This window comes from Amphiprion ocellaris, chromosome 15, assembly GCF_022539595.1.
Source record: "Amphiprion ocellaris isolate individual 3 ecotype Okinawa chromosome 15, ASM2253959v1, whole genome shotgun sequence".
Taxonomy (NCBI): domain Eukaryota; kingdom Metazoa; phylum Chordata; class Actinopteri; family Pomacentridae; genus Amphiprion; species Amphiprion ocellaris.
In genome coordinates, this window is record NC_072780.1 from 1,625,863 (window position 1) to 1,638,651 (window position 12,789).

Consider the following 12,789-nt stretch of genomic DNA (forward strand, 5'->3'; position numbering starts at 1 on the left):
CAAAACTGACCCGTTTTAAAGTTTGAAAATGTGGGAAAAAAATACATACTTTCACAGTGAAACTTCTGATGTCCACATTTTCAGCATTTTTGGGAAATCTTTGAACATTTTTTGGTGGAAAAAAAAGAAATGTTAAAAATGTTTCTGAAGAACATTCACATAAAAATCAACCAAAATATATTTCGGTTGATTTTTTTGTGAATGTTCTTAAAGAAAATATTAGAAGTTTTGCTGCTATATATGGAATCAGTTTTGATATTTTTAGGATTTTTTAGAAGATTTTTATTCATTTTTTGAAAATATTTACAAGAATTTTCTTGCCATTTTTTTTTTTTTTTTTTTAAATAAAACTTTTAAGGGAAACTTTTAAGGAATTATTGGAATTTTCTTCCTGAAGGTTTTGCAAATTTTCAGAAATTTGGGAAATTTTTTTGCTTAATTTTTGGATTTTTTTCAGACAAGGAATCAATATTTTTTGATGCCCGTAAATGAGGACAACAGGAGGGTTAAACTAATGATGGACAACATGCCATTGGAAAATCAGTTTTCTCTGAACCGATTCAGCTGGAAAAACGGAGAAAATTCTGTGCTTCTTGTCCCAACTGTGAAGCCATGAGCTGCTACTAACGCTGATGACAGAAAGACTTTCCAGCTGAACTGCAGGACGTGTTCAGAGAGGAAGAAACTAATTAAAAATGTAAAGAGTTGAATGTCTAAAGTATGTACAGACACAATTTCCTTCAAGTTCTAGTAACAGTTATAGACAGCTGGAAAAAATGTTGGACACACTGATGTCAGGATTTTTCAATTTTCTGAAAATAATTAACCCTCCTGTTTACTCCTGTAGCTACAGGAGCATAAAATCGAAAAGGCTGACATGAGGGTTGATCATAAAGTTCCAATACTATAGACAGGGCGGTGCATGGAGGGCGTGTGCACGGAGGGCGTGTGCACGGACAGCGTCACATGTATGCAACATGTGTGGGCAGCAATGAGTCAGGAAGTCATGTGACATCAGGCTGTCAATATCAGGCCACATGTTCGTGTATCCGCTGGCAGGTGAGGATTTATATTAGATCTAGTTGTTTAGTTTTACTTGTTGATGGACTTTTTAACCCCTTATTAACCCTGTACAACCCACTGCTGCAGAAATACAACTTTACTTTTATGTTTCTTGAATATATATATACACACACGAACACACAATATATATACGTATAAATATATACACATACATATGTGTATATATATGCACATATATATACACACACACACACACACACACACATATATATATATAGGCAGAGCACACATCACAAAGGAAAAAGAAAAAGATGCCCATGAAGCAACAGAGGGAAGAGTCATCAAAAGAAGACGAGTAAAATCCCTTTTTCTTCCCAGCAGCTAGAGGACAGAATGAAAGACAGGATCAGAATGGACGGGAGGAATGAGTGGAAGTGGCACAGCTTAATCAGAGCGATGGTGACACTTTGAACTGGAGTGGACACGTCATTAAAGCCCGACAGGCCGAGAGGAAGGAAAAGACACGATCTATGCAAATGTCAGAGCAAGAAAAAGAGATTTACAAGAGGAAGGGAAGGAGGGAGAGATGGATGCAAATAAATGGCTTCGGAAAAAAGAAAGGAGCCCGAGAGATGAGAGTGTAAAAGATGAGACAGGAAAGAGAGGGAGTGGAGGGAGACAAAGCCTGAGAAAATGTAAATGAGCAGAGGGACGGCAGTGGAAAGAGAGTGGAAGACGGAGCGAGGAAAAACTCCGAGATGTGCGAGATGGAGTGGGCGTTTGTGAAGGCGTCCAACAAAGCTAGCCAGGGGAGGAAGAGGCAGGAGGGCCAAGGAGTGAAGGAAAGAAGGAGAGAAGGAGAGAAGGAGCGAAGGAGAGAAGGAGAAAGAGAGAAGGAGCGAAGGAGAGAAGGAGCGAAGGAGAGAAGGAGAAAGAGAGAAGGAGAGAAAGAGCGAAGGAGAGAAAGAGCGAAGGAGAGAAGGAGAGAAGGAGGAAAGGAGTGAAGGAGTGAAGAGGAAAGGAGAGAAGGAAAGAAGGAGAGAAGGAGCGAAGGAGAGAAGGAGAAAGAGAGAAGGAGCGAAGGAGAGAAGGAGTGAAGGAGCGAAGGAGAGAAGGAGAAAGAGAGAAGGAGAGAAAGAGCGAAGGAGAGAAAGAGCGAAGGAGAGAAGGAGAGAAGGAGGAAAGGAGTGAAGGAGTGAAGAGGAAAGGAGAGAAGGAAAGAAGGAGAGAAGGAGCGAAGGAGCGAAGGAGAGAAGGAGAGAAGGAGCGAAGGAGAGAAGGCACGAAGGAGAGAAGGAGCGAAGGAGAGAAGGAGCGAAAGAGTGAAGGAGAGAAGGAGAGAAGGAGGAAAGGAGTGAAGGAGTGAAGAGGAAAGGAGAGAAGGAAAGAAGGAGAGAAGGAGCGAAGGAGGGAAGGAGAGAAGGAGAGAAGGAGCGAAGGAGAGAAGGAGCGAAGGAGAGAAGGAGTGAAGGAGCGAAGGAGAGAAGGAGAAAGAGAGAAGGAGAGAAAGAGCGAAGGAGAGAAAGAGCGAAGGAGCGAAGGAGCGAAGGAGAGAAGGAGGGAAGGAGAGAAGGAGCGAAGGAGAGAAGGAGCGAAAGAGCGAAGGAGAAAAGGAGAGAAGGAGCGAAGGAGAGAAGGCGCGAAGGAGAGAAAGAGCGAAGGAGCGAAGGAGCAAAGGAGAGAAGGAGGGAAGGAGAGAAGGAGCGAAGGAGAGAAGGCGCGAAAGAGCGAAGGAGAAAAGGAGAGAAGGAGCGAAGGAGAGAAGGCGCGAAGGAGAGAAAGAGCGAAGGAGAAAAGGAGAGAAGGCGCGAAGGAGAGGAGGGAAGGAGGGAAGGAGTGAAGGAGGGAAGGAGAGAAGGAGAGAGGGAGGGAAGGAGTGAAGGAGAGAAAGAGAGAAGGAGCGAAGGAGAGAAGGAGCAAAGGAGAGAAGGAGGGAAGGAGTGAAGGAGGGAATGAGGGAAGGAGAGAAGGAGTGAAGGAGCGAAGGAGGGAAGGAAAGAAGGAGCAAAGGAGGAAGGAGAGAAGGAGTGAAGCATTGCCGTCATGGAAAAGTGAGGATGGAGAGCAGAAAACATCTTCCTCCACGCCCCTGAATGCATCACCTATCGGCAGCTTAGTTCAGGGGCCCATGTTTCTCATTTTGTATCTCACTTTTTGTCATTGTGTCTCATTTTTTTGTCATTTTTTGTTTTTTTTGTGGTTTGTCTCATGTTTTTGTTGTTTTGTTTTTCATTTTTGTCATTTTGTGTCTCATTTTGTGTCGTATCAACAAAAGTGCAACAAAATGACAAAAACGACAAAAACATGAGACAAACGACAAAAAAGACAAAAAACAACAAAAACAAGACAAAATATGACACAAATGAGACAAAATGACAAAAATGAGATACAAAATGACAAAAACGAGACACAATAAAAACATGAGACAAATGACAAAACAGGACAAAAAAACTAAAATAAGTCAAAATATTACAAAAAATAAACACAAAATGACAGAACAATGAACAATCTAGTATTTTACTTGGTCACAGTCTAAAAATTATCTTAAATTCATAGCTTTACATATACACAATCTGCAGTTAATGCCTTCTCTGGAACTTTTGCACCATTTTTTACAGTCATAACAAATGTGGATAGGACCCTGTGGAGGACCGCTTGTGGCCCATGGGCCACATGTTGGACACCCCTGCTGTATGGGCTCTGTGGGCCTCTGAGCTGCTTTCTGGCTCCATGGAGAGCCTGTCAGCTGGGCTCACCATCATCTCCTCCTCCTCATGCACAAAAAAAAAAGAAAAAAGCTGCAGTTGCACCGATCCGCCACAAGGAGCCGCCAAACCCTCCACGGCCCCATCTTTGTTTTTCCCTGTGTGTGTGTGTTGGGTTTTACCTTAGCTTATGAGGACCAGAACGTGACAATGTACTGCTCTTACAAGGACACTTAAATAAAATATTGCCTTCAGTAAAAGGTTAAAGTCAAAGCAAACCTCCAGAAGGAAAAATAACCTGAGTGTCCTCGCATTAGGTGTGTGTGCGACAGCTGAGCAGGAGTTATGACATCCACGGCGGCCAGCAGAGGAAGGAGAGGCAGCCTGGTTAATATTTGTCATGGCAGCTGGTGGATGGGAAACAATTCAATTCCACATAGTAACCTTTATTTAAACAGACGAGCCCATCGGATTCAACACAAACGCCGCCGCCGCTGCTTCTCCTCCTTCTCCTGCTGCTGCTGCATTTTGACAGCATCCACTCCAGATTGTGTTGCTTTTTTTTAACACCCTCTTCATCCCTCCCTCCCTCCTCCTCTTCCTCCTCCTCATCCTCCCCTCTCCAGATCATTTCAGATTTCACCACCAAAAAATTAAAAAATATGAAAAAGAAAGAGAGAGAGAAAAGAAGAGAATCCAGCGGGCCAGAAAAGGGAGAGAAGTGAGGAGTGTGCATGTGTGTGTGCATGTGAGTGTGTTGGATAAGCAGGGCCTCTGTCTTTTACAATCACACCTACCCACTCAGTCACATGCACACACACATCCAGCCATGAATAATCCCTCTAATATTCCTGCTGATTCCTCTGCAAAGACTGGAGCCTCTAAAATGAGATTATTGCTCATTTTTCACATCAAGGCTGCAGCAGATTCCTGTTTTCATTCTGTTTTAGTTCATAAATCACATTTTAAACCTCACAAGAGTCATGGAAAATGAGCAAAAACCCTCAAAATATGTCAGAGAACTCTCACATTTCCCCTCATATTCTCCCATTTGTTGATATTTCTGCACATGTGACCGCTGCAATCAAATGTTTATGGCCTGTACTGTACTTTATCATGCTCAGTGTGTGTTTTATCCTGCAATAAAACCACACAAACAACACACATACACTTTCAGCACAACATTAAAGCTGCATGATGTCCCTCCATTGACTTGTTGGTGGAGGAGTTTCCCCAGTTTACCCTGTAAAACCCCAACACAGCAAAAAAAAAAAAAAAAAAAGAGCAAAAATAATATATAAAAAATAAATAATGTATATGTAATATACATATATTTAAATATAAAATCTGAAAAACCCAAATATAGAAAAAAATTGCAAAAATGATAAATAATAAAAAATAAAATCTACAAAACTCAAACAAAAAAAATTTGCAAAAGTAATATACAAATAATAAATATGTAATGTACATATATATAAATAAAAAATCTGTAAAAATCGAAATATAGGAAAAAATAGCAAAAATAATATATAAATAATGTACATATATAAATATAAAATCTGAAAAACCCAAATATAGAAAAAAATAGCAAAAATTATAAATAATAAAAAATGACGTCTACAAAACTCAAAAAAAATTCGCAAAAGTAATATACAAATAATAAATAATATATGTAATGTACATATATATCAATAAAAATCTGTAAAAATCGAAATATAGGAAAAAATAGCAAAAATATATAAATAATAATGTACATACATAACACAAAAATAAAATCTGTAAAGCCCAATTCTAGAGGAAAAAATAGCAAAAATAACATATAAATAATAAAAAACTACACAATATAAATATAAAATCTGCAAAACTCAAACAGAAAAAAAATTGCAAAGATAAAGGTAAATAAATAACATATAATATATATGCAGCAAACATATATTATACATAAAAATAAAATCTGTAAAATCCAAAAATATTGAAAAAAAATTGCAAACATGTATAATAAAATAAGAAAAATAATTTACTTACACACACACACACACACACACACACACACACACACACACACACATATATAAAATAAAAAAATCATTTAAAAAATAAAACTAATGTGTATTGTACTTTTGCACCAGTGGGTCTTACAGGGTTAACTAGGATCCCCCCCCCAACTTCTCTCACACGTGCACACCCACACGCACGCGCTCACCTTTCATCTCGCAGCAGTCCTTGGTCCCTCTCTGGTCGGCCTTGATGGGCAGCTGGAGCAGAGACTTCAGGTTGGTCATGGAGGTCAGGTGTCCGCCCTGGGGGCCGCTTCCAGCCGGGTTGCTGGCCCCGAACTGGGGGCTGGTGGCCCCGGCGGGGAGGTCCGGGGGCAAGAGCTGAGTGAGGGGCCTGGACATAACTCCCAGGAGGAGGAGGAGGTGAAGAGGAGGAGGTGAGGGGAGGAGGAGGAGACGTCAACCTGCAGAAGAGGACCGTCTGGGATCACGGTAATCCACTTAACGAGCTAATTGGGAGGCGCGCCGTCAAAAAGGTGCGCGTGGACAGGTGACGCTCAAGACCTGCACCTGAGCAGCTCCGCGCGACCCATCAAGAAAGAAAAAAAAAACAATAAATGTCAAAAAATTATCTCCAAAATGGCACCATGTTGGCTGGAATCTAGTGCATCCTCCAGGAGTTGCTTTCAATCTCAAACTCAACAATTCAGTCTCCCTCCTCCCGGTGCCCGGTCCGCTCCGCTCGGGTCCGGTCGGTTTGTCGGTGGTAGCAGCGGTAGAATCAGAACCGAGTAGAGGATTAGAAGCAGCGGAACAGAGTCGAGCAGCGGCGGAGGGAGAAGTCTCCAAGACCGGAGAGGGAGAAAAAAAATTATTCTAATAATAAAAAACTGAAGAATAAAAAATCACCGAAAGAAGTTTGAGGTGGAATATGAGCGGGAAAAAATGCAAGATGAAGGAAATAAAGAGATGCCGCTGAAAAAATAATAATATCCCGTAATGTGAGAGTCAGATAGATGGAGATGGCTCCTATTTTCCTCCCTCTCTCTCCCTCTCTCTCCCGGTCAGCTGGAACCAACACGGGCCGCTGGTGTGACGTCACCGCTCACGGGGGAAAGGCGCTTGGGGGCGTGGATCGTTTGCATACCGAGGCCACGACCACTGCGATGACAACCACGCCCCCCTCGGGTCCGCTGTGCGTTCAGGGCGCATGCGAAAGCTGGGAAATGTGAGCTCCAGTCAGTCAGTGGAGGCAGATCTGGAGTTTCACCCTCATGTCGTCCTGCGGGTCAAATTGATCGGTTTTAAACTTTGAAAATGTGGGAAAAAAATTTATATTTTCTCAGTGAAACTTCTGGTGTCCACATTTTCAACATTTTTGGGAAATCTTTGAACATTTTTTTGAAGGAAAAAGAAATGTTAAATATGTTTAAGAACATTCACATAAAAACCAACCAAAATCCAGCGAATTTCGCTGGATTTAAGGGAAACTTGTAAGGAATTATTTGAATTTTGTTCCTGAAGGTTTTGCAAATTTTCAGAAATTTGGGGATTTTTTTTGCTGGTTTTTTGGGGACTTTTTTCACACAAGGAAACAATATTTTTTGGTGCCCGTAAATGAAGACAACAGGAGAGTTAATGATCAACTCTTTTTTTTTGTTACAGATAGTAACTTTCTTCGAAGGTTTTACTTTGATTATCCTGTCATAATCGACTGCAAGATAAATAACCTACAGCATCTAAACTCAACATAATGATATTTAGCCTTCAGTTTCCCCTCTAACGGCGCTTATTTATGCATTTCCCCCTCTGTTTGTCCGTGAATGCACCATATATTTACACATAACAGGACGCCTCCTTCCAGTCTCGTCCAATCACCGTGGAGCTGCCGGGACTGTTGCGCAGCTGAGCTCCTTCCTGGATGGGCCTTGAACGCACCACGCCCCTCCGCTCTGCTCTCACGCTGTCACTGGAAGCGAGCAGGAGGCCGCGGCGGGAGGAGGAGAAGCACAAGGAGGTGCTGGATGTGTCCGAGCACCGGGGAGACACACTCACATGTGAGCAGACACACCGTGGCCGTGAAGGCAACACCTCCGTTCTGAACCACAGACCGGAGTGTGTCGTCGTCTTTTCTCTGCTTACACGGCGGCAGTTTAAAATGAGGACATTTAACGCGGTTAAAGTGCGTTTAATCCCCATGAAGATGAAAATAAATTAAAAATGAAGCAGCCGGAGGACGCTGCTCGTCTGTTTCTTTCGCTCACCTGTCCCCGTCTGCCTCTCGCGCTCCTCTCAAACACCGGAGCACGTGGACCCGGCACGCGCCCGACTGTTGCCTACCGGCGACGGTGCTGCGCCGCGATTGGCTGAATGTAGGTCACTCGCCGCCGCTCTCGGCCTCCCATTGGCCAAAAATAGGTCACAGTCTCCGCCCACAGGTTTGCCCATGCAAGTGCCACGTGACGGGCCGGAGGAGGGAGGGGGAGGGGGGAGTTTTACTCAGCAAAACATCACATTAAAGGTTATTAAACTGCAGGAGATATATGTTTTTAAAAATCAAAAAATGAAACTAATATTATCATAAAATGTCTTTTTTTTAAAACTATTTTTAAGCCTATTTAAATGTATTATTTACACTGAACAATAACAGAACCACAGGATGAAATCAGTCATCTTTCTTGAGTCTTTATTTAGCCAGCTGTGCACTGAAGCTAAACACTTGAATAATAAAAACTAAATTAAAAATAATATGATAAAAAATGTCCTTTTGTGTATTTACTTTGCATTTTTTAAAACTATTTTTAAATATATTTTAATGTATTCTGACACTGAACAACAAAAAAACACTTCAATAAAAAATAAAATAAAAATAATTTAATAATAGTCATTTTCCATATTTTTCTTTTGCATTTTTTGCAATTTAAAACCTATTTTCATGCATTTTCACACTGAACAATAATAAACGCAGCATGCAGTCGGTCACCTTTTCTGACCTTTTCTGAGAAGGTCTATGTGTTTATTCAGTTGTGCACACAGCAGGTTTCTTCTTCTATTCTTTATTTTACCAGGTAAAATCTGGAAAAATATCAGGTAAGATCTCAGCTGAAGACAAACTGTGAGTTGAATCCTCCTCAGATGTGGCTTTAAAGGACAATGATCAGACAGACACTCTGATTAGACCACACCTTTCTGATTAGTCACTATTAAAGGTTACCTTAATCACAACCACAGACTGTTTTATTGCTAAGCAGGTTTTCTCATACCACGAATTTGACTTTGGAGTTTTGGTGCAAAAATAACAGAAACATATTAGATTTTAAAAACGTTGACAGAAAGTGTTAAAAGACAAATTATCAGCAGAGACTACGGGTCATAAAAAGCAATATGAATATAGCCTTAAATTTCCTTAAAAAATATAAATAATACCCTCAAATTTCTTGAAAAATATTTTAAAATGCAGCTTTTTATATGAATAATTAATATTTCTGTCATTGAGCGCATGCTATCTGCTTCTGTGTTGAATATTTTGTCAGTTATTTGGATTTTTATCCATCAGTGTAATTTATTCATAATGCAGCAACATTTACCTTTAAACTAATTAAGATCTAACAGAAACAAATGAGAATCTTGTCAAATATTTTACATTCCTAAAGACTACAAATCTGCATATTAGCTTGCTAGTTTATGGTAGAGAGGCTACAGTGAAATTCCACTTGTTAATATGAAAATAATATTTAATAATGTCACAAATATGGGCAATTTAAGTTAATTTAATTTTGCTGACGATAGTTTTAGATGTAGTATTTTCACATTAATGGGTTAAACTTCTATTTAACTGAACATTTCCTTCACAATTGTATTATTTATCTCATGTAGTTGACATTATCAGTACTGTTAATGTTTCTGTCATATTTTGCACGCTGTGTTTGCTTTTGAGTCGCACATTTTGCTAATTTCTGTTCTTTTCTTTGCTATATTACATTTTGCAGAGCAGACAGCATCTTTACCAACATTAACCCTCCTGCTGTCGTCATTTACGGGCAACAAAAAATATTGTTTCCTTGTCTGAAAAAAAATCGAAAAAGTCAGCAAAAAAAATTCCCCAAATTTCTAAAAATTTGCAGTTTCCCTTAAAAGTTTTATTTAAAAAAAAAATCCCCAAATTTGGGAAGAAAATTCTTGTAAATATTTTCAAAAAATGAGTAAAAATCTTCCAAAAAAATCCTAAAAATATCTAAAGTGATTCCATATATATCAGTGAAACTTCTAATATTTTCTTGAAGAACATTCACAAAAAAAATCTACCAAAATCCAGTGAAATTTGCTGGATTTTGGTTGATTTTTTGTGAATATTCTTAAGAAACATTTTTAACATTTCTTGTTTTCCACCAAAAAATGTTCAAAGATTTCCCAAAAATGTTGAAAATGTGGACATCAGAAGTTTCACTGTGAAAATATAATTTATTTCCACATTTTCAAACTTTAAAACGGGTCAATTTTGACCCACAGGACGACATGAGGGTTAATATTTGCTTTTTAAAATTTTTCTACATGCCTAAATATTATGTGTGTAAAGTATTTTTTTAATTCATTCTGTTGACTTTAGGATCATTTTATCATTTGTCCAGAGATGACAGTTGAAAATAACTCTTTCTTGCTAAGTTTTCTTATTTTGTTAATATTTTCTCTTGTGAAATAATGCAGTGTCCATTTGGTGTTGTGTTTAATGTTAATCTTGTGTTGTGCGTGAAGCCAATGTGTCACACCTGACCTCTAAAACAGTCTTTAGACCAACTAAAGGAGCAAATCATCCATTAAAACTCCACATTATGTCTCCTGCTGACACTAATCTGACTCATGAGTCAGATCTGCAGCATCGCTTCCGAGAAGGACCTTCCAGTCCTGTGTGGTGACGTAGCGCAAACACACACACACACGTGCACGAGCAGGAGAGTGTGCACGTTGGCATGCATCGGCATAAAGTGTGGAACAAACGGCTCCACTCCACTAATGTGTGAACTGAGCTTCATGAGGCGTTTGGAATTGAAATGATTCTTTCTGCTTCAGACCTGCAGCAGCCATCAGTTAAACAGTGTTTAGATGGCGCCATCTAGTGGTTGTTTGGTGGTAATGCAGCTGTGAAGAGGAGCCACAGCTGCTGAAATTAGTGACTAGAAAATTCCCATCCTCCCCCCTAAACTTTCTGGGAGACATGTGCCGGTTCATGTGGGGCCCGGGGGGCCGCTGGGGAGTCGAGAGGGGAAAAAGAGCTCACCTGACCGCAGGATCCAGGTGCACAACACCTGCCCCATCTCTGGAACTCATGTGGAGGTGGTTGGGGAGGGGGTCGGATAGCGGGAGGCCACTTCAGGGTCCCTGTAGGAAGGAAGAGTGAATAAAAACATCTACGGAGGACTAATTGATGCAAACCAGTGCTTCAGTTGTGCTTTTACATTCAGAGCAGATGAGCAGTTAAATGGCAGCTGAATGCAAATATTGCTTTTTGTTGTTTTCTAATTCTTTAGAAGTTTAGGCCAAAAGCGGTCCTCCAGAGGGTCCAATCCAGCCCTCAAAGTGTAAAAATTTCAGAGAAGACATTAACTGCAGATTGTAAATTAGTAAAACTATAAATTTAAAATCATTTCCAGACCATGACAAGTTGTTTGGATCATAAAATAAAATACTACATTGTTCATTGTTCTTTTGTTTAGTGTCATTTTTTGTAATAATTTGTCTTTTTGTTGTTTTGTCTTCTTTTGTCTGATTTTTGTCATTTGTCTCATGTTTTTGTCGTTTTGTGTTTCCTTTTTGCCTCGCTTGTGTTTTTTGTCAATTTTTTTTGCATTTTGTTCCCTTTTGTCATTTTTTTGTCTTGTTTTGTCCATTTTTTGTCACTTTCTATTTTGCCAAATTTTTTGGTTTATTTCGTGTCGTTTGTCTCATCTTTTGTTGTTTTGTGACTCATTTTTGTAATATTTTGTCTTTTTTTGTCTGACTTTTGTCATTTTTCTCATGCTTTTGTTGTTTTGTTTGTTTTTGTCATTTTGGGTTTCCTTTTTGTCTTGCTTGTGCTGTTTGCTTATTTTTGGTCATTTTTTGTTGCACTTATTTTGTGTAGCATTTCTGTGGTTATTTGTCTCACTTGTGTTAGTCTATTTTGTTGTTTTGTTTCGCGTTTTTGTCCAGTATTTTGTCGCTTTGTAAGGTTTTTGTCAAATTTTTGTCTTATTTTTGTCTGACTTTTGTCGTTTTTATCAAACTCAATCAAAAATCTATGCTGTTTGTCCAGTTGAATAGCAGACATTTAGTTGTCCTGGAATTAAAGACGCAAGTGAAGGTCACGAAAAGACTCCTGGATTAAAGTAAGGCTGAGTTGAAGGGTCGATGCAGATGTAGTTAGAATCACTAAAGCATCATTTAACCCGTTTCTAATGCCATGACGACACCGTAAATCAAACAGATGAGTGATTTCTGTGTTTAACTTCTAATCAACAGAAAACTCACACAAAAATGTACATTTAATTAACTGAGACTCGACACTGAAAGGCATCAGACTCTATTTCGATAGTTTTGAGCCTCATGTTAAGTCTGAAAATAACACAGTTTTTCTTTATTTGCCGTCAGGACGGTCACTGTATATGTGGGATTATTTGTTTCTGGAAAGATTCTGTTGTCAGTTGCAAAAACTTAAGGTGAACATCGCAAAATCTGAGCAAGTAAAACTATCTGGATGATATTAATGATTTGGTTGGTTGAGCCCACTGTTGCAGGATAAATCAATATTAAAAAAAAAAAAACAGAGAAGATGTGGGTGTTTCTTGTCTGAAACCATCAGTAACTTGAGGAGAATCTATTACATGTGAACCAGTAAAGTAAAATATTTTATCATCTGCAGCTCATGTGACTCCCCAAGTTTAGTCCAACCCCTAAAATTAAAGGTCTTTGTAGAATTTAAAGACAATGTTGAGCTTATTTTCTCCCCCAAGTATATTTGTCCATTCTCAGTTTGAAGCCAATTTCACCCAATTTCCTTTGATATATTCTCCAGAGAGAACCATGCTATG

General features: G+C 39.4%; 1 protein-coding gene across 2 annotated transcripts in view; it reads right to left on the reverse strand.

Moving 5' to 3' along the window:
* Positions 1-8,000, reverse strand: part of dbpa (D site albumin promoter binding protein a) — a 50,995-nt gene extending 42,995 nt beyond the window's left edge. Inside the window, exons 1-2 of one of the 2 annotated variants that reach the window (XM_035945418.2) lie at positions 7,566-8,000; positions 5,932-7,007 (exon numbers count right to left, since the gene is read on the reverse strand). In XM_035945418.2, the coding sequence (XP_035801311.1) occupies positions 5,932-6,127 (196 nt within the window). In that variant the 5' untranslated portion in view covers positions 6,128-7,007; positions 7,566-8,000. The remainder of the gene's footprint in view (positions 1-5,931; positions 7,008-7,565) is intronic. The other variant, XM_023264175.3, reaches the window with a different exon arrangement.
* Positions 8,001-12,789: the final 4,789 nt, after the last annotated feature.